Source organism: Stegostoma tigrinum, chromosome 15, assembly GCF_030684315.1.
Source record: "Stegostoma tigrinum isolate sSteTig4 chromosome 15, sSteTig4.hap1, whole genome shotgun sequence".
NCBI classification, from domain to species: Eukaryota; Metazoa; Chordata; class Chondrichthyes; order Orectolobiformes; family Stegostomatidae; genus Stegostoma; species Stegostoma tigrinum.
The window spans coordinates 71741688-71764767 of NC_081368.1; the positions used below are offsets into that span (position 1 = coordinate 71741688).

Below are 23080 nucleotides of genomic sequence, written 5' to 3' on the forward strand. Positions count from 1 at the left end.
CCTTTTGCACAGGGAGTGATTCATGTGTGGAATGAACTGCCAGAGAAATGGTGGGCGCAGGTACAGTTACAACATTGAAAAGATATTTGGATAAGTTTATGAATAGGAAAGGCATATGGACCAAGTGTAGGCAGGTGGGACTAGTTTAGTTTTAGAACATGGCTGGTGTGGACCAAAAGGTCTGTTTCCATGCTATATGACTCTATAAGGGAAGTATCACTCAGTGGTAACTTTGCTGACTATTTAAGACTGAGGAACATGAACCCAATTGGATAAGACAGCCTCACGATTGCCATCTACAAATTCCCAGTGATTACAACAGTGTTAGGTCTGAGGCTAATGCATACTATTCTATAGGAAATTTTTAGTTTTAAGAGATATTAAATGCAATTGTCAGGCTAGGGCACACTACAATGTTGCATTTCTGCTTGTGTGTGTTCAACTTTTTAAAATAGATCAATATTTCCTGATTCTGTCCAGCAGATGTAGCTGGTAAATTCTGATTTTTCTTGGCTGTCTTATCTTGGATGCTGAAATTTTTCAAGACCGAGACAATGGAGTGAAACACCTTCATGGAAATGGAAGCAGTGCATTATTGCAGACAGGTTTGGAGCACCTCTAAAACCCACCAAAACTGTACAATGGTCTCTACAAGGGCTAGTGTAAGAATATTTTTTTTTAAGAAACCACTACTGAAATAAAAGGAACCAGGTCTCCAACAGGTAAACAAAAGTCTATTCACAAATCCAAATAAAAGCGCATTTTCAAACCTGTACGTAGCAATTGTACATACTTGTGTCGTCCTATAGTATCCCAAGGTGCCTCGCATGAGTATTATATAACAAGGATAGATTAGAGAAGGTGGACAGCAGCTTCGTCTAAGGGGTAGGTATTAAAGAATATCTTAAAGGAAGAAAATGAGTCAGACAGATAGTAGGGACGGGATTCTGGATCTTAGCACTAAGGAAGCAGAGCGGAGGCCACAACAGTTGCTCTGAGAGTGATGTGGAGTGAGTGCAGCACTCAGTGCTCTGTTTAAATCCACACATTAGATGGCGCATTGAGCACCTTCAGTGAACTGGAGCTTTGAGCTTAAGTTATAAATACAGACTTCATCAAGCTGGTGTTCCCCGGAGTGTTGGGGACCGAGGGAGTGAACTAACTGAGGGTATTAAACATGTCCACTGGAGATTTCGACATTGAGATGGATCGATTTTCTCTCGATGCCTGGGGAAATATGGATGGGTAAATGAAGCTGAGAGCTAAATCAGTCCTGACTCCCTGGAATGATAGGACATATTATGGGTCGCCTCCTGTCCTTAAATAGCTGACTGATCTTTTATATGCTGTTTGTTTTAATTTGAAATCATTTGAGGGATGAAGCTAACTGATTGTCTGAGGGTGTAAAATGCCTGGCAATGATAGGGTTAGTATCTCTCTCTCCCTCTCTCTCTCTCTCCGTCCCTCTCTCCCCTTCTCTTTCCTTCCTTTACCTCTTCTATGCGGGTCCACGCTGCTCATTTATTCCCATTGCTCCCTGGTCCTGACCAGACAATAGTGGCTCTGAATCCATCAACTGCACGAACCCTTAGGAGGGTTTGCAAACAGCAGCCTGGCTGTTTCTGCCACGCCATCTCTCCACCAGCCGCGCACTACCGCCCCCCCCCACAACCCCCTCCCTCAGTCTCTCATTCACTGGGAGTGTTGCACCTGATGGCTGGGCGCTTGTTCTGAGAGACCCTGGGGCAGCTCCCGAGCTGGGACTGAGCGCCCCGGGAAATTCTGATATCTTCCCGACCGAAGAGGTCTGCGCAGACACGATTGGAACTGGGAAGGATAATGCAGCGGCTGCTTTGCAGGTTGCTGAGCGTCACTTCGTTCCTGTGCCTATTGGACGCAAACGGTGGCATCAGGTAAGTGTAGATTGCAAGTTCAGAACCTATGATCCACGAGTAAAGAATCCTTAAACCACTGATTTCATGGTTTGAGCTGATGGTGATCTCGAGAATGAAATAATCTTCAATTCACCCTCTCCGGTCAAAGATTGCATGTTGATTTTGATATGGAAGCAAATGGTTACCACACTGTCTCCTGTAGCTGTGCTCCGGGCAGTTTCGCCTCTGCTTTCCATTCCCCGGAGCTGTCACTGACTGGACGGAAAGTTGTCGCGTCCCAAAGCAAAGCTCCAGCGCAGGAAGTCTCTGGAATCCTCTCGGACTCGGGAACCCAGCTCTCTCACTCGATCCTGCGTAGTGGTGATCTGCTTCCCATTAAACATGGTGTTCTTGCACTCCAAGGATACAGTGCTATCTCACAGATAGGAATCTAAGGAGCACAGGGATGCAAGCAGCTCCATATACAGCACTCCAGGGAGAGGGCGGAATTTAGGTTCAACCGTCCGATATATAGCACTCTAGGGAGAGGGCAGAATGTATATGCAACAGTCCCATATCCAGCACTTAAGGGAGAGGGCAGGACGTATATACAACAGCCCTATGTACAGCTCTCCAGGGAGAGAGCAGAATACATATCAAATAGCCCCATACATGCAGCACTCCAGAGAGAGGGCAGAAATGTATAAACAACAGCCCCATACAGAGCAGTTGAGGGAGAGGACAGAATGTATATACCATAGCCCCATATGCAGCATTCTGGGGAAAGGGCAGAATGTATATACAACAGCCCTATATACAGCATGCCAGGGAGAGAGCAGCACATGTACAACAGCCCCATATACAGCACTCCAGAGAGATTATGGAATGTATGTACAACATATATACATCTAGGGAGAGGGCATAATATATTACACAAAAATCCCATATACAGCACTCCAGGGAGAATGTACATATAAAGGTGCCATATACAACACTCCAGGAAAAGTTCAGAATGTGCATACAACAAAGGCATTTACAGCACTCCAGAAAGAGGGCAGAACACATGTACAACACATCCATAAAGGGAACTCCAGGGAGAGGGCAAAATGTATATACAGCAGCCCTATATATAACACCCTAGGGAGTCAGCGGAATGTATAAGCAGTGCCATATACAACATTCCAGGGAGAGTGCAAAATGTATGTACAACGGTCCCATATACAGCACTCCAGGGGATTCACTTTGCTGCATAAACAAACAAAGTAAAATTATAATAAAACTAAGAACTGTGGATGTTGGAGATCTGAAACAGATACAGAAGTTGCTGGTGAAACTGAGCAGGTCCTGCAACAGCTGAGTGAATATAGCATAATTAACATTTTGAGATCAGTGACTCTTCATCAGCCTTTTCTGGTGAATCACAGTGAACGTTACAGAAAAAGCAGAAAGCAAGTGCAAATTGTTCAGAATTACTTTTCAATGTTCTCAGAATCCAGACCAATGACCACTGGAAGATCAAAACTGATAAGTAGGCACAGGTCATCTCAAAAAGGAAAAAAGATATGACCTTATGAAAGTTTCTTCCTCCGAGCAGAAAAACCATTTGTAAAGTATTTTGTGAAATGGAGGCACATTAGATGGATACAGATAAGGGTTGAGACCTTTTGTCGGAATTCTTGAATCAAATTCACAAGAAAGATGATCTGTGAGTGCCTATGGTCATACTTCAATAGTTTTCAAGAAATACACGTATATTACTTGCAAGGTGGTATCATGTACACTAACAAATTGTATGATAGATTGGCAAACTTAAATTTAAAGATCCTTGGATCAGTATGAGCAATTATGTTTTTTGGATTGTGTTAACTGGAGTTCAATAGTCAAAGTGGGTAATTGGGGGACTGCTGTCTTGAAGAAACATTTTGGAAATATAAATATTTGTGTCAGCTTTTCTGCAACATAGAGGACATTCTGTGGTGACATAAGGAATAGGGAACACATTGAGTGCCAGGTTTTGAATGATATAGATACAGATCACAGGTAGGATTAAAGACAGTTTTTTTTAGCATAACTAGCTATTATGGTGAAGGATAAAATCTAAACACTTTTCTAAAAATAAATCTCAGGACTGTCCAAGGAACAGTTTGCAGTTGCTTTAGGTATTTCTCAAGTATAATTTCACAGTGAAATTCCCAAAGCAAAGAGACAGGATTCACAAAATGACACACAAAGGAGGAAATTCTGAGAAAGAGGCAGGGAGTAATCCTGAATCCTGAAAAAAACTTGATTGGTCACAAGGAACTTTTAGTCTTGTGATGAATTATTTGGTCACGGTTGTTTAATTGTGCCTTACCGGTAATGCCTGTGCTTCAACAGTCTGTGGAACAGATTGATTAACATATTAACACCAAGCAGTGAGGATTGTTAAGGAATATAAAAGTGCAATTTGTTGCAGGTTTGGTGATGACAGATCATTGAGTTCACTAAACAGAATAACAATTCAATGTGTAATAGCAGGCATGAGTCATTTGCTAAGCACCATTTGTAGCCTACAATGAGTTTCCTATGCTGTTGAGCCTATAAGGAATTAACAAATGGAACTTGATGTAGTCAGATACAGCACTCCAGGGGATTCAAGTAGAGGAGCTGATGCATGGAATGAAGTGCTGAAGAAGAGAAGGAATTGTGTTGATGCCTCTTTAGTAGTCGGGAAAGCTATAAATTATTAGAAAGATAATCAATTTTTTAGTAAGTATGTAAGTGAACTTCAGAGTTGCAGGGATTTCAGGCCAGCTGTTTCACTGGATTTCACACACTCACTCTTTCTCTCTCATACATCCACTCCCTCACTTCCTATCTCTCACACATACGTACGGATTCTCACATATACATAGTATCTCAAGCACACTACTCACACACATCCTCTTTCTAGCATGCACTGTCTCACACATTCTTTGTCACACTGTCTCACACTCCTTCTCCCTCACAGACACACTTTCTCTCTCACTGTCCCGCACTTACACTCTCTCACACAAACCCTACTTAACATACATTCTTTCTCACACCCACACATTATTTTTCACATACACGCACTCTCACATACACATACTCATTCACTCATATCAACACACAGACAATCTCACACACACATCTTTCTCAGGCATACTGAGAAAGCTTTCCTTCCACTCTCATATACATTTCTTTCACACATTCTTTCTCATACACTCTCTCATGCATTCTCACAAACACATTCTCTCATAAATACATTCTCACACACATTCACTCACTTTTTCACACACATTCTCTCTCATGCACATGCTCAGTCACAAACATTTTCTCTCTCTCTCTCTCACACACACATTCTCTCTCACACACACATTCTCTCTCACACACGCACATTCTCACACACACTCTTACATACATTTTCTCTCTCACACGCAGGCTCACTCACACAGTCTCTCTTACACTCAATTGAACACACTTTTATGTATGCTGTCTCAAACACTTTCTCTCTCATACTCTCTCTCATACACACTCTTACATTTTCTCACAAACACATACTTTCTCATACACACATGCACGTACATTCTGTCTCCTTTATATATTCTCACCACCTGCTCTTTCTCTCTTACACTCTCCCTCTCATATACACTCTGTCTCTAACATACTCTCACACATATTCCTTCTCACACACACTCTCTCTCTCACATGCGCATATTCATTTACTCATACACGCACATACGCTTTCTCTTTTGCGGACTCTTTGACTCCTAGACACAGATTGATTCATTCTCTCTCTCAGACATATCTCTCTCTCACACACTGTCACACATACACACACTGTCCCTCACATGTTCTCTCTCACATGTACACTGTCTCTCACATGCAGACTCTGACACACACACTCTCTCACACAGTGTCTTAAAAACACGGTCTCTCTTGCACACACGCTGTCTCACATATTCTCTCTCACTGTATCTCACACAACCTCATCCTGTCTCTCTCACACACACACAGAATCTCACACACTGTCTCTCTCATACACTGTCTCATACACACTGTATCTCACACACACACTGTGTCATGCATGCACTGTCTCAAATACACACAGTCTCTCATACACACACTGTCTCTCTCACTGTCTTTCACACTCAAACTCTATGTCTAAGATGCATGCTGTCTCTCAGACACACACTGTTTCACACACAATGTCACACTCTGTTTCTCACACATACTGTCTCACACACAAGCTTTCTTACACACATGCACTTTCAGACACATATGCTGTCTCTCTCACACACGTGCTGTCTTCTTACACACGCATTGCTGTCTTCTCACACACACACTGCTGTCTTCTCACACACACACTGTCTCACAAAGACAAACACAAACTGTCTCAAACATGCTGTCGGCCAAGCAACATCACAGAAGCAGGAAGGCTGACATTTTGGGCTTGGACCCTTCTTCAGAAATGGGCCCATTTCTGAAGAAGGGTCTAGGCCTGAAACATCAGCCTTCCTGCTCATCTGATGCTGCCTGGCCTGCTGTGTTAATCGAGCTCTACACCTCATTATCTCAGGTCTGCAGTTCCTGCTATCTCTCAAACACTCTCTGCATACTGCACACTTAATTATGCCCTGCACAAATACGGTATGATGTACTTGTGGTCTGCATTACATTCCCCAAAATATATATGTGTGATATGATCCAACCATTTCAGGGTTGAAAAAACACACAAGGACAGGGGAATTCTGAAACAAACCCTTCAGTCAGAAAGAGGTGCTAAAGTAAGAAACAGTTTGTCAATAGAGATGGTGACTGACTTTGATCTGTGATTGATGATTGGAGTCAGACCATCAGAGTTCGTGTGTTAGGGCTGTCATCAATTTCAGAGAACGTGCAGTATTCAGGAGTTTGCTGCGATCCATGTTTCAGGTATGTCTTCAATCTCAAGCGTGTTGTTTACATGTAGATCAGATGATGTCATGTGTTGTACACATACATGATGTACATGACAATCTCTTGGAGCCACCAACTGTGGGCACGTCCCAGCATTCCGCATTCTGTGACCAGTGACTGTCACTCACTCTGTCACTGGCTGCTCTCCTGGACATGGTTTAACCTGGTGGCTGTAGTAATGCTGTCTCATGCCGAGCAGCTCCTGAATCATCATCAGTGGAATATTGAAGCTGCAGCAGTAGTTCCTGTTCTCAGATATACAATCCTGCAACGACAACTTGTAAGTCTGTGGCCTCACACCTGCACTCAATGTGAACACCATCCAAATCAGGGTCAGAAATCTGATGGAACAGATCCTTTATATGTCATGCATTGTAATTTCATGGTCTTCTCTGCTTTGCTGTAGAACAGTGGGAAGTGAGATCATGGTGAGATGTGTTTAAATCCCTGACCCTGACCAGTACTGCACATCCTGATCTGGATGTTGTCCTTGACTAGAATTATCCTTAGTCCTAATCTTGCATACATTTCTGAGAGCTCTCTCAGAATGCCATGTCATCATGGAGTGGAGGAGTTGCAGTAATGGTCAAAGACGATATTACAGCTGCACTGAAGGAGGGCCCCATGGAAGACTCAAGCAGTGAGGTCATACGGGTAGAACTCAGAAATAGGATGGATGCAGTAACAATGTTGGGGCTGGAATAAAGGCTTCCCAACAGCGAGCGTGAGATAGAGGTACAAATGTGTAAACAGATAATGGAAAGGTGTAGGAGAAACAGGGTGGTGGTGATGGGAGATTTTAATTTTCCCAACATTGACTGGCATTCACTCAGTGTTAGGGATCAAGACGGAGCAGAATTTGTAAGGTGTGTCCAGGAGGGTTTTCTAGACTAGTATGTATGTAGTCCAACTCGGGAAAGGGCTATACTGGACCTGGTGCTGGGGAATGAACCCGGCCAGGAGGTTGATATTACAGCAGGGGACTACTTTGGAAATAGCAACCACAATTCCATAAGTTTTACAATACTCATGGACAAGGATAGGAGTGGTCCTAAAGGAAGAGTACTAAACTGGGGGAAGGCCGACTATACCAAGATTCGGCAGGATCTGAGGAATGTAGATTGGGAAAAACTGTTTGAAGGTAAATCCACATTTGATATGTGGGAGGCGTTTAAGGAGACATTGATTAGTGTGCAGGAGAGACATGTTCCTGTGAAAATGAGGAAAAGGCAAGATTAGGGAGCTATGGATGACAGGTGAAATTGTGAGACTAGCCAAGAGAAAAAAGGAAGCATACATGAGGTCTAGGCGACTGAAGACAGACGAAGCTTTGCAAGAATATCGGGAATGTAGAGCGAATCTGAAACGAGGGATGAAGAGGGCTAAGAAAGGACATGAGATATTGCCGGCAAACATGGTTGAGGAAAATCCCAAAGCCTTTTATTCATATATAAAGAGCAAGAGGGTAACTAGAGAAAGGATTGGCCCATGTAAGGACAAAGAAGGAAAGTTATGCGCTGAGTCAGAGAAAATGGGTGACATTCTTAACGAGTACTTTGCATCGGTATTCACCAAGGAGAGGCACATGACGGATGTTGAGGTTAAGGATAGATGTTTGCTTAGCCTAGGTCCAGTTGACATAAGGAAGGAGGAAGTGTTAGGTATCCGAAAAGACATTAAGGTGGACAGGTCCCCAAGTCCGGATGGGATCTATCCCAGGTTACTGAGGGAAGCGTGAGAGGAAATAGCTGGGGCCCTAACAGATATCTTTGCAGCGTCCTTAGACACGGGTGAGGTCCCAGAGGACTGGAGACTTGCTAATGTTGTCCCCTTGTTTAAAAAGGGCAGCAAGGATAATCCAGGTAATTATCGACCGGTGAGCCTGACGTCAGTGGTGGGAAGCTACTGGAGAAGATACTGAGGGATAGGATCTATTCCCATTTGGAAGAAAATGGGCGTATCAGTGATAGCCAACATAGTTTTTTACAGGGAAGGTCATGTCTTACCAACTTAATAGAATTCTTTCAGGACGTGACAAAGCTGATTGATGAGGGAAAGGCTGTAGATGTCATATACATGGACTTCAGTAAGGCGTTTGATAAGGTTCCCCATGGCAGGCTGATGGAGAAAGCAAAGTCACATGGGATCCAGGGTGTGCTAGCTAGATGGATAAAAAACTGGCCAGGCAACAGGAGACAGAGGGTAGTAGTAGAAGGGAGTTTCTCAAATTGGAGACCTGTGACCAGTGGGGATTACAGGGATCTGTGCTGGGACCACTGTTGTTTGTGATATATGTAAATGATCTGGAGAAAGGTGTAGGTGGTCTGATCAGCAAGTTTGCTGATGACACTAAGATTGGTGGAGTAGCTGATAGTGAAGGGGACTATCAGAAATTACAGCAGAATATAGATAGACTGGAGAGTTGGGAAGATAAATGGCAGATGGAGTTCAATCTGGGCAAATGTGAGGTAATGCATTTTGGAAGTTCAAATTCAAGGACGAACTATACAGTAAATGGAAAAGTGCTAGGGAAAATTGATGAACAGAGAGATCTGACTGTTCAGGTCCATTGTTCCCTGAAGGTGACAACGCAGGTTAATACGGTGGTCAAGAATGCGTATGGCATGCTTTCCTTCATTGGGCGGGGTATTGAGTACAAGAGTTGGCAGGTCATGTTGCAGTTGAATAGGACTTTGGTTCAGCCACATTTGGAGTACTGTGTGCAGTTCTGGTCGTCACATTACCAAAAGGATTTGGATGCTTTGGAGAGGGTGCGGAGGAAGTTCACCAGGATGTTGCCTGGTATGGAGGGTGCTAGCTATGAAGAGAGGTTGAGTAGATTAGGATTATTTTCATTAGAAAGACGGAGATTGAGGGGGACCTGATTGAGGTCTACAAAATCATGAAGGGTTTCGACAGGCTGGATAGCAAAAAGCTTTTTCCCAGAGTGGGGGACTCAATTACTAGGGGTCATGAGTTCAAAGTGAGAGGAGGAAAGTTTAAGGGAGATATGCGTGGAAAGTTCTTTACACAGAGGGTGGTGGGTGCCTGGAATGCGTTGCCAGCAGAGGTGGTGGACGCGGACACCTTAGTGTCTTTTAAGATATACTTGGACAGGTACATGGATGGGCAGGGAGCAAATGGACACAGACCATTAGAAAATAGATGACAGGTTCGACAGAGGATCTTGATTGGCGCAGGCTTGGAGGGCCGAAGGGCCTGTTCCTGTGCTATAGGTTTCTTTGTTTCTTTGTCTAAGGGTTGAAGTGAAGTTGACTGCTTCAGTAAAGCTAAGTTATTGTCACACAGTGTGGAAATGTAATGCATTAAGATCAGCTCCATCTTCAAAAAAGACCTAACAATAATGTAATATTTTAGCAATGTCTCCTTATTTGGAAAAATATGAAGAAATCAGACAGGTATCAAATTTGGCAAGGTACAGTTCAACTCTGGTATCTTGGGTCCATAACAGGTTGTTGTGAACTGTCTGTAGACAACATCTCTATCAATGTGTGTTGTTGAATGTGAGATTAACACTAATTTCTTACACAAGGCAGCTAAGTGGATCTCCCTTTAATAATAATTCATGTTGGACCATTAAATCATCAGAAAGTCATAGTCAGAATGGTAGACTTCGGATGTGTCAAACTCAATCTCTGTCCAATCTTGCTGAATGGTCACCCTCAGCTCATCTGCTGCAGAATATTGGAACTATTACCAGTGCACAGCTCTCAGCAGCTATGATTCATAAAAATCAATTTCCTGCAGCTCTTGTTTCCAATCACAGGGGTCAACTTGTGGTAGGTATGGCCTGGTCAGTTGTATTAAGCTTGAACTGATTTCTTCCTGTCCTTGTGTGCAAATTTCAGTCTGCATTTTTGGAATCACAGCCATATTGAAATCACAGTATTCTGTGTGGAATTTGCATATTCCCCCTGTATCTATGCAGGTTTCCGTCAGGTGCAGCAGTTTCCTCCGGGTGCTCCAGTCTCCTCCCACAGTTCAAAATGTGGATTGGCCAGTCTAAATTGTCCGTAGTGTCTGGGGCTGTGTAGGCTGATTGGATTAGCCATTGGAGATGCAGGGTTACAGGGATAGGGTAGGGGGTAGCGATAACAAAGTGTGGAGCTGGATGAACACAGCAGGCAAAGCAGAATCTTAGGAGCATAAAAGCTGATGTTTCAGGCCTAGACCCTTCATCAGAAAAGGGGAATGGGGAGAGGGTTCTGAAATAAATAGGGAGAGAGAGGGAGATGGACTGAAGATGGATAGAGGAGAAGATAGGTGGAGAGGAGAGTATAGGTGGGGAGGCAGGGAGGGGATTGGTCAGTCCGGGGAGGACGGACAGGTCAAGGGACAGGATGAGGTTAGTAGGTAGGAAATGGACGTGCGGCTTGAGATGGGAGGAGGGGATAGGTGAGAGGAAGAACAGGTTAGGGAGGCAGGGATGAACTGGGCTGGCTTTGGGATGCAGTGCGGGGAGTGGAGATTTTGAAGCTTGTGAAATCCACATTGATACCATTGGGCTGCAGGGTTCTCAAGCAAAATATGAGTTGCTGTTCATGCAACCTTCAGGTGGCATCATTATGGCACTGCAGGAGGCCCAGGATGGACATGTTGTCTAAGGAATGGGGCGGGGGGGGTAGTTAAAATGGTTTGCGACTGGGAGGTGCAGTTGTTTATTGCGAACCGAGCAAAGGTGTGCTGCAAGTGGTCCCCAAGCCTCTGCTTGGTTTCCCCAGTGTAGAGGTAGCCACAACGGGTACAGCGGATGCAGTGTACCACATTGGCGGATGTGCAGGTGAACATCTGCTTGATGTGGAAAGTCTTCTTGGGGCCTGGGATGGGGCTGAGCGAGGAGGTGTGGGGGCAAGTGTAGCACTTCCTGCGTTTGCAGGGGAAAGTGCCAGGTGTGGTGGGGTTGGGGGGGAGTGTGGAGCAGACAAGGAAGTCCCGGAGAGAGTGGTCTCTCCGGAAGGCAGACAAGGGTGGGGATGGAAAAATGTGGTGGAAAATAGACAGCGGAAGTGTCGGAGGAGGTCTGGGTCGGATGCTCTTCAAAGGTGTTGACTTGATGGACCAAATAGCCTCTTCCTGCATTGTAGGTATTCTATGATTCTACCTTGATATTTCGAAGTCACTTTGTACAGTGGTTTAAATGACATTGGTCCCAATAAAATGGTCTCTATAGTCATGTATTGCGGGTCTAGATGTTAGCCTCAGGTGAACTCAATCACTGTACAACCCATTCTCAAATTTTGCATATCTCATCATTGGATACATATGCAGTGGTTTCCCATTCTACATAATTATTTTTCTGAGCCAGGATTGCAACATGTTGCATCATAGATTGGCTGCATCCTTTGAGGTTACTTCTCAACCTCTCCCTTCTAAATCAGAAGTCGCACCACACCAGGTTGTAATTTATTTGAAATCACAGGCTTTCAAAACATAGCCCCTTTGTCAGGGCTACTCTCCCTTCTAAGGACTGGCATATCATGACCACTGATTCAGGTCCTTGCAGCAACAATTCACGTGAACCACACCAACTCCTTCTGTGTTAAATTCTTGAGTGATTTCATTATATCTGACAAAATAGGAAACACTTTTTGGATAGCAAGCAGGTTCAAGAATTTGCTGGAAATTGCTACAGTAGACAGCAGTGGGATCTTCAAAGCTGCTTTAACTTTGATTGGAGCTCTGATAATTCCTGTTCCATTGCAAAATGTTGAATGCTAAGCATTTCTTGCATTTTGGTGTTGTCTGTCTTTTTAGTGCATCCATGTAAACAAGCTTCCAAGGTTCCAATTGTCAGCAGAAAATGATTCTCATAACAGATCACTCAAATGATTGGGTTTAAAGCAGATGATGAGAGTGTCATTCTTTTAGTGTACCATTGAACTGATCTGTGAGGTTAATGTTGTGACAAGGATGATGTCCTATCTGACCAGGCTACCCAGGATTCTCTGCACTTTATCTCTTACAACTACTGGTCCTCAATATGGGATATATTATTTGAGGGCAATTCAGTGCTTTCATCAATCAATCCCACACCATTGCCGAATACTTGAGGATGTTTCTTTATTCAATAGTGTTTGTATTTCTTGAGCGTGTGTTGGAGCACCAGAGCTGTATTCATTTTATTATTCTCTGGATACATAGTGATGAACATCCCAGATAGGCCATTCTGTCTTGCAGACTGATGCTGTCCACAGATTTATACCTAAAGTCAACATCCTCAACGAAGATTTAATCTTGTATTTTTAAATAAGTAGACTTGCTCAGTGCTCCCTCGGCTATAATTGTTGTCTTAGTTGCCCATAATCTTTGAGAGCTGGAATTAGTGCTTTTTGATGTGTGTGGAGCAAATTGTGCTTTCATTTTTATTTGAAACCTTTAATTGCCTAATTCCAGTATTACTCATTGTAAGTCATCCAAACCAATAACATTAGCCACATAGATGACAATGTCTTCTTTTGTCCTTGGTGCTTCAAATATTGCTCAAAGTTGTTCTCAAGGGTGATTGGAAGGGAAGCCTAGCAGGAAGACGGTGAAGCAGCAATGGCAGGAGTTTCAGGGGTTAATATGAGAGGCAAAGCAGAAATTCATCCCAAGGAGGAAGAAACATACTAAAGGGATAATAAGGCAAACACAGCTGATAAGGCAAGTCGGGAACAGCATAAAACCAAACATGCTTTTCCTCAAGGACAATTAGAAATGGACAATGAATGCCATCCTAGCAAGTTGGACCTGCATCCTCTGAACAGCTGAAGAGACATGCTCTTTGAAATGATCAAGCTGTCTTTGTGATATACGACCTATGTACCTGGCAGTGAAATTCATTTAGCACACTAGTGTGTTGATAGAATGTTTTTTGACTTCATGGCTACAACCAGTTAGTGGAAGATGCCACTCCCGTGGTGTTCACGGATCTGTAGATTAGGTGGGTTATAGGGGGATGTGTCTGCGTCGGATGCTCCAAGGGTTGGTGTCGAGTTGTTGAGCTGAAGGGCCTGTTTCCACACCATAGGGATTCTATGATTCTATGTTGCTACTGCTTTTCTCAATAGACACTGATCATACTCATCCAGTCTGAAAAATGCAGAATATAACATCTAACAACAGATTTGATGCTTTGTTCAGAGAACACTGCAGTATAATTCTGAGTGTGTTAAGATTTACACCAACATTGAATCAAGCTGGTAGGGCGGTGCACTTATGATTTTTGGAAACTACATGTATTCATATGTGGAGACCTCATATTTGCAAGGTTAAAGAGCATTACCAGCTATGATATTTTTTTAATTAAGCTGAAGCAACATTATCTTGGAAATTATCAACGGTAGCGTGTCAACCAATCAGAGTTGACATACCAACAAATCATTACTCTTTTATCGTGCAATGTGAGATAGTATTCCCATTGAAGTTTGGCATTCCTGCATTTATCCTGAATAATGTAAGGTAAAAAAATGAGAATGGTATATCTCTTTTACAAAGCAATAAAGATCAAATTAAGCAAAAGGGACTCAGGCCTTAAAGTTCAAAAGAGACTAACAAATTCAAAAATTACATGAAGTACTCTTTAAAATCTGAAATACATTAAAGATTAGACAATCAAGAGTGATTTGGTGACAGATATCTGGAGATAGACCTGTGGTCAGTGAATGAAGAGAGAAAAAGAGACTCGGGATCAGGGAATCAAAAGAGAGAGATTCAGGGCAAGCCACGTTGCTTCTGCGATTGCCAGTGCATGCTCCTTTAACTGACTTCATGCTAACCCACAGAACGAGCAAGATTGTGCTATTAGAGTGAAGGTAGGCAAGGTCACCTCCCTTAGTGACCCACTTGCTGGACATGAGCGCAGGGAAGAGTGAAACCAGTGTCCCTCTCAACTGTGCTGTCTGTCCTGTTGGCCTCTGGATGAGTATATTGTTTTACAGCTGCCAATCCTGCTTTCTGTGTTGAGCCTGTGGCCTGTTACATGATCTCGTGGGTCTTTACGAGAGGATCAAAGGGCATGAGGAGAAAGCAGGAACAGGCTACTGAGTTGGATGATCAACCTATTGAATAGTGGAGCAGGCCTGAAGGGCTGAATGGTCGACTCCTGCTCCTGTTTTCTTTATTTCTATGAGTGGAGCTTAAGGCAACTTCAACATTAACTGTTATACTGTGATGGGTTGTGCTGGAGACCAGATTCGCTCTGTCAAGGCTGTCTGTGAAGATTTAACACTTTTTGAACATAACCTTTGCGTTCTTTGCCCAGCAGCAAGGTTGTGGTTTCAGCAGTGATTGGTGGATAGCTTCCCTACCTTTTAGTAATTTTATCTGTATCTTTCCATCCCACAGACCAGTGTCCTCCAGGGAACCTGAGACCAAGTCCAGCAGCAAACCACCATCATCACCCTCTGATTTCCTCGACAAACTTATGGGGAAAACCTCAGGCTATGACGCACGCATCCGGCCCAATTTTAAAGGTACAGCTTCCCTGAGCTAGCTCCAAACTGTCTGGATTCTGTCCATCATTATCTGAGTTTCAAAAGTCCTTATTCTCCATTGATTTCAGATGGACCAGCTGATTAGATATCGCAGCATGCAAAGAAAGATACCATTCAGGCATCATTGTAGATGCCGGTCACTGTGACAACTGTACATGGGGTGGCCCCAGGCAGAATTGGCAATCTAGGCGGAGATTTTTTCTACTTGGAAAACAGTTCATCTCCAACTTGTGATTTTTCTGAGTGCCAGAAGGGCTCAGGTTGGACCATTCTTCTCTGAAGAGAGAACAAATTTTCAAGGCTTTACTCATCTGGGAATCCCTTCCACACCAGCAGAAAGTGTAGAGCCCCAGAATCTTCCAGTGTAGAATGTAATAATTGAACTTTGGGAGCCCTCTTTCAGATTTAATGTGGAACATAAAGGTGTCAACAAAGTTTAATGGCTGCAATGGGATCTTGATCAACTGGGCCAATGGGCGAATGAGTTCAATTTGGAGTCAGTTTAGAAAAACATGGGCTGCTGTGTTTTGGAAATGCAAATCAGGGCAAGTCTTATATACGTAATGAAAGATCCTGGGGAGTATTGCTGAACAAAGAGACTTTGAGTCCAGGTCCATGGCTCCTTGAAAGTGGAGTTGCAGGTAGATAGGAGAGTGAAGAAGGCATTTGGTACGCTTGCCTTTAGCATTGAGCATTGAGTATAGGAACAAAAGCAAAGTTGCTGGAAAAGCTCAGCACGTCTGGCAGCATCTGCGAAGGAGAAAACAGAGTTAACATTCATGTCCAGTGACCCTTCCTCAGAACTCTCCTTCACAGATGCTGCCAGACCTGCTGAGCTTTTCCAACGACTTTGTTTTTGTTCCTGATTTACAGCATCTGCAGCTCTTTTGGTTTTCATTGTGTATATGAGTTGGGAAGTCTTGCAGCGGCTGTACAGGAGAGTGATTCGGCCAGTTTTGGAATATTGTTGCAATTCTAGACTCCTTGCTATAGGACAGACGTTGTGACACTTGAAAGGATTCGGAAGAGATTTACAAGGATGTTGCCCGGGCTGGAGGGTTTGAACTATAGGTGAGACACTGAAGAAACCAGGACTATTTTCCTTGGAGCGTTGGAGGCTGAGTGGTGACCTTATAGAGGTTTAAAAAATCATGAGGGGCATGGATAGGGTGAATAAACAAGGTCTTTACCCCTGGGTGGGGGTGTCAAAAACTACAGGACATATGTTTAAGCTGATATGAAAAAGCGGCAACTTTTTCACACAGAGAATGTTGCGCGTGTGGAATGAGTTGCCAGAGGAAGTGGTGGAGGCTGATACAATTACAACATTTGAAAGGCAACTGGATGAGTATTTTGAATCGGAAGGTTTTAGAGGGATATGGGCTAAATGCTGAAAGATGGGACTAGATTTATTTAGGATATCTGGTCAGAATAGACAAATTGGACTGAAGGGCATATTTCCGTGCTATACACGTCTATGATTCTATGACTCTATGATAGCTGTGAGAGACTGTTTGTTTCATTCAGTAGGAAAAACAAAACCAAGTGAAATTATCTTAAAGTTGTAAAATCGTAGAATTACAAAATTTTCCAGTTAGAAGGATATCATTCAGATCGTCACTTCCTTGGCAGCTTACTGAAATCCCACTCATGATGTTTTCGCTGGTGTTTGTAAATATTTCCCTTTCAGGAAGTGAAACAATTCCTTTCTGAAAGCCTCATTTGCACATGCCTCGAGTCCACTGTCAAACCCTGACCACTCAAGGTGCGCGAAAGGTTTTTCTCATGTTGCCTTTGTTTTTTTGCCAATCACATTAAATTGGTGCAACTGTTTTTGGTGCTTCTTCCTACAGGAACAGGTGAGAATATGAAGTGATATGGTGTAACGGAGTGTTAGTGCAAATTATCCAACAATAGATTGTGATTTAATTGATTGGTAGGGCAATCTCAAAGAGCTGAATAACTACCTCTCGTTCGTATGTATCATATGTGAGAGGGCTGAATGGACTCCTGTTCCTACTTAATAGCCTCGAGTGCCTAAATGGTTTCTGTATTTTTCTATCCTACATATTTGAGGGGCTGAATGGCCTTTTGTTTGAATGTATCAAACCAGAAAAAAATGTTCTTTATCTGTTTCTCCTGGCTAACATACTGATTTAAATTGTCATATAGAATTATCACCCAATTGTATGTTCATTCCAGACGTTAAATCCAACACGAGTAGTGCCAAGCAGATAAGTCCACTGGTCCTGATGGGATCCATTCCAGACATTGAGGGAGGCAAGAAAACAAATTGCTGGAGCATTGACCCTGTGGAACACCACTAGTCACAACTCTCCATTCTTTGGCCACAGGTGGTGTCCCATAGGACTGAAGAGCAGCCAATGTTGTACCATTGTTTAAAAAGGGTAGCAGGGATAATCCAGGAAACTACAGGCCTGGTAGCGAAATTATTGGAAAAGATTCTCAGGGACAAGATCAATATGCATTTACAAGCAAATAGACTTATTAGCAATTGGGGGTGGTTGTGCCTCACTAACTTGATTGAGTTTTTTGAGGAGGTAATGAAGATGATTGATGAGAGAAAAGCAGTTTATGTCGTCTACATGGACTTCAGTAAAGCCTTTGACAAGGTCCCTAATAGCAGACTGGTAAAAAAAAGGTAAAAGTCCCATGCTATTGACTTCAGCTGGCAAGATGGAAACGGAGGGTAGTCGTGGAAGGATGCTTTTCAGAATGGAGGGTTGTGACTAGTGGTGTTCCACAGGGATCAGTGCTGGGATCTCTGTTATTTGTGGTCTACATAAATGATTCGGAAGAAAACATAGCAGGTCGAATTAGTAAGGGTGCAGATGATACTAAAATTGATGGAGTTGTGGATATTGAGAATGATTGTCAGAGGATACAGCAACATGTAGATCAGTTGGCGGCATGGGCAGAAATATAGCAGGTGGAGTTTAATCCAGACAGATGTGAAGTGATGCATTTTGGAAGGTCAAGTACAGGTAGAAATTATACAGTGAATGGCAGAAAAGTTAGGAGTATTGATATGCAGAGGGATCCAGGTGTGCAGGCCAACACATCACTGAAGGTTGCAGTGCAGATAGATAAGGTTATGAAAAAGGCCTATGGCATGCTTGCCTTCATTAGAAAAGCCATTGAGTATAAAGATAGACAAGTTATGCTGCAGCTGTATAGAACATTAGTTAGACCACACTCAGAATATTGCATACAGTTCTGCCAGAAGGATGTGGATGCTTTGGTGAGGGTACAGAAAATGTTTACCAGGATGTTGCCTGGTATGAAGGACTTTACCAATGAAGATAGGGTGGATAGAGTGGGTTTGTTTTCACTGGAACACCGGAGGTTGAGGTACAAATTGGGAGCAGTTTATAAGATTGTGAGTGGCATGGATAGATTGTAATGTATAAGGCTTTTATCCAGGTTGGAGGGGCCAAATACTAGGTGATACTTGTTCAAGGCACAGGGTGGGTGGAAGATTAAAAGAGATGTGCAGGGCAAGATTTTCACACAAAGGATGGTGAGTGCCTGGAACATTCTGCCAGAGGAAGTGGTGGAAGCAGACACAATAGCACATTCAAGAAGCACCTGGACGTATATATGAATAGGAAAGGAATAGAGGGATGTCTCTGATCGTGTTTTTTGGATCCTTAAGGGGGAGGGGAAGCAGCTCCAAGTCATGGTCCACATTGGCACCAACGAGACAGGTAGGAAGAGAGATGGGGATTTAAGGCAGAAATTCAGGGAGCTAGGATGGAAGCTGAGAGCTAGGACAAACAGAGTTGTTGTCTCTGGTTTGTTGCCTGTGCCACGTGCTAGTGAGGAGAGGAATAGGGAGAGAGAGGAGTTGAACACGTGGCTACAGGGATGGTGCAGGAGGGAGGGTTTTGGATTCTTGGATAATTGGGGCTCTTTCTGGGGTAGGTGGGACCTCTACAAGCAAGATGGTCTTCACCTGAACCAGAGGGGTACCAATATCCTGGGGGGGGAAATTCGCTAAGGCTATTCGGTTGGGTTTAGACTAATTCAGCAGGGGGATGGGAACCAAAATTGTAGTTCGAGTATAGAAAAGGTTGAGAGTAGGGTGGTCCGAAATAAAGTTTCAGGGACGCAAGATGGCACCGGCAAGCAAGAAGTTGGTTTGAAGTGTATCTACTTCAACGCCAGGAGCGTCTGGAATAAGGTGGGTGAACTTGCAGCATGGATTAGTACCTGGGACTTCGATGTTGCTGCCATTTCGGAGACATGGATAGAGCAGGGACAGGAATGGTTGTTGCAGGTTCCAGGATTTAGATGTTTCAGTAAGAACAGAGAAGATGATAAAAGGGGGGGAGGTGTGGCATTGTTGGTCAAGGACAGTGCTACAGTTGAAGAAAGGATGTTTGGGGACTCATCAACTGAGGTAGTATGGGCTGAGGTTAGAAACAAGAAAGGAGAGGTCACCCTGTTGGGAGTTTTCTATAGGCCTCTGAATAGTTCCAGAGATGTAGAGGAAAGGATAGCAAAGATGATTCTCGATAGGAGTGAGAGAGACAGGGTAGTTGTCATGGGGGACTTCAACTTTCCAAATATTGACTCGGAACACTATAGATCGAGTACAATAGACGGGTCAGTTTTTGTCCAGTGTGTGCAGGAGGGCTTCCTGACACAGTATGTAGACAGGCCAACAAGGGGCGAAGCTACATTAGATTTGCTACTGGGTAATGAGCCCAGCCAGGTGATAGATTTGGAAGTAGGTGTGCACTTTGATGTTAGCGATCATAATTCTGTTATGTTTACTTTAGTGATGGAAAGGCATAGGTGTATACCACTGGGCAAGAGTTATAGCTGGGGGAAAGGCAATTACGATGAGATTAGGCAAGATTCAGGGAACATAACATGGAAGAGGAAACTGCAGGGGATGGGCACCTTAGAAATGTGGAGCTTATTCAAGGATAAGCTCCTGTGTGTCCTAGATAAGTATGTACCTGTCAGGCAGGGAGGAAGCTATAGAGCGCGGGGGCCGTGGTTTATGAAGGAGGTGGAATCTCTGGTCAAGAGGAAGAAGAAGGCTTATGTTAGGATGAGATATGAAAGCTCAGTTAGGGCGCTCGAGAGCTACGAGGTAGCCAGGAAAGACTTAAAGAGAGAGCTCAGAAGAGCCAGGAGGAGACATGAGAAGTTGTTGGTGGATAGGATCAGGGTAAACCCTAATGCTTTCTATAGGTATATAAGGAATAAAAGAATGACGAAAGTAAGATTAGGGCTAATCAAGGATAGTAGTGGGAAGTTGTATGTGGAGTCAGAGGAGGTAGGGGAAGCACTAAATGAATATTTTTCAACAGTATTCACTCTAGAAAACGACAATGTTGTCGAGGAGAATACTGAGATACAGGCTACTAGACTAGGTGGGATTGAGGTTCACAAGGAAGAGGTATCAGAAATCCTACAGAGGGTGAAGATAGGTAAGTCCCCTCGGCCGGATGGGATTTATCCTAGGATCCTCTGGGAAGCCAAGGAGGAGATTGCCGAGCCTTTGGCATTGATCTTTAACTCGTCATTGTCTACAGGAATAGTGCCAAAAAACTGGAGGATAGCAAATGTGGTTCCCCTGTTCAAGAAGGGGAGTAGAGACAACCCTGGGAATTATAGACCAGTGAGCCTTACCTCAGTTGTTGGTAAAGTGTTGGGAAAGGTTACAAGGGATAGGATTTATAATCATCTGGAAAAGAATAAATTGATCAGCAATAGTCAGCACGGTTTTGTGAAGGGAAGGTCGTGCTCACAAACATTATTGAGTTCTTTGAGAAGGTGACCAAACAGGTAGATGAGAGTAAACCGGTTGATGTGGTGTATATGGATTTCAGCAAGGCGTTCGATGAGGTTCCCCACAGTAGGCTATTGTACAAAATGTGGAGGAATGGGATTGTGGGAGATATAGCAGTTTGGATCGGAAATTGGCTTGCTGAAAGAAGACAGAGGGTGGTAGTTGATGGGAAATGTTCATCCTGGAGACCAGTTACTAGTGGTGTACCGCAAGGGTCGGTGTTGGGTCCATTGCTGTTTGTCATTTTTATAAATGACCTGGATGAGGGCGTGGGAGGATGGGTTAGTAAATTTGCAGATGACACTAAGGTTGGTAGAGTTGTGGATAATGACGAAGGATGCTATAGGTTGCAGAGACATAGATAAGCTGCAGATCTGGGCTGAGAGGTGGCAAATGGAGTTTAATGCAGACAAGTGTGAGGTCTTGCGCTTTGGGAGGAGTAACCGGAAGGCAAAGTACTGGGCTAATGGTAAGTTTCTTAGTCATGTAGATGAGCAGAGAGATCTTGGTGTTCATGTGAACAGATCCTTGAAAGTTGCCACCCAGGTTGACAGGGCTGTTAAGAAGGCATACAGTGTTTTAGCTTTTATTAGTGGAGGGATTGAGTTCCAGAACCAAGAGGTTATGGTGAAGCTGTACAAAACTCTAATGCGGCTGCACTTGGAGTATTGCGTACAGTTCTGGTCACTGCATTGTAAGAAGGATGTGGCAGCTTTGGAAGGGATGCAGAGGAGATTTACTAGGATGTTGCCTGGTATGGAGGGAAGGTCTTACGAGGAATGGCTGAGGGACTTGAGGCTGTTTTCATCAGAGAGAAGAAGGTTGAGAGGTGACTTAACTGAAACATATGATCAGAGGGTTAGATAGGATGGATAGGGAGAGCCATTTTCCTAGGATAGTGACGGCGAGCACGAGGGGGCGTAGCTTTAAATTGAGGGGTGAAAGATATAGGACAGATGTCAGAGGTGGTTTCTTTACTCAGAGAGTAGTAAGGGAATGGAACGCTTTGCCTGCAACGGTAGTAGATTCGCCAACTTTAGGTTCATTTAAGTCATCATTGGATAAGCATATGGACGTACATGGAATAGTGTAGGTTAGATGGGCTTCAGATCGGTATGACAGGTCGGCACAACATCGAGGGCCGAAGGGCCTGTACTGTGCTCTAATGTTCTATGTTCTACGATTCAGATGCTGTAAATAAAGATATGTTTCATGTGATAGGGCAAAATTAGTTGGCACAGCCTTGCAGGGCAAAAGGGCCTGTTCCTGTGTTGTATTGTTCATTGTTCTTTGTTCAATGGCAGGAGAAAACTTTTAGTACTGTAGCTGATAACAAGCGCCACCATTTCTGCCGATCTGCTATTGATTGTTCACAAAAGCCTGTGAATAAATTCATAACGCAAACTGCTATCTGTGGCATTATCCGCTCAATAAACACTTGCATCACTATTGAGCCTCTTACAACCTCAGCATGTCTCAAAAGGCTTTGCAGTCAATGAAATTAGATGCTGTTGTAACATAGGAACAACAGAAAATTTACACACTGAGAGATTCCACAGAGAGCAATCAAGTAGTGACCAGTAATTCGTTTAGTGATGTTGTTTACGTGATATATATTGGCTGTTGCCTCAGGGTAGCAAGATAAAGAATTGAATTGTTTTTTCTGGAATGGATTTAATGTAATGATCAGCCCTGTAAAAGCTGAAGGTTTCACAGTGATACATTTCTTGGGATTTGTTCCACTCTTCTGCTGCAGAAGAAAACAAGAAACAGCTATTACCTCCATTCGTAAATGAAGAAAATGAAGAAGGGTCTAGGCCCGAAACATCAGCTTTCCTGCTCCTTTGATGTTGTTTGGCCTGCTGTGTTCATCCAGCTCTACACCTTGTTATCTCTGCTGAAGCAGTTTAAAAGCACCTTCACTG

The 23080-nt window shown here is 43.5% G+C and overlaps 1 protein-coding gene across 4 annotated transcripts in view; it reads left to right on the forward strand.

Annotated features, from left to right (window-relative positions):
• The first annotated feature begins 1055 nt into the window (after positions 1–1055).
• Positions 1056–23080, forward strand: part of glra4a (glycine receptor, alpha 4a) — a 60792-nt gene continuing 38767 nt past the window's right edge. For 2 of the 4 annotated variants that reach the window (XM_048544964.2, XM_048544965.2), the window contains exons 1-2: positions 1056–1913; positions 15180–15307. In XM_048544964.2, the coding sequence (XP_048400921.1) occupies positions 1840–1913; positions 15180–15307 (202 nt within the window). In that variant the 5' untranslated portion in view covers positions 1056–1839. The remainder of the gene's footprint in view (positions 1914–15179; positions 15308–23080) is intronic. The other 2 variants (XM_048544962.2, XM_048544966.2) reach the window with 2 other exon arrangements.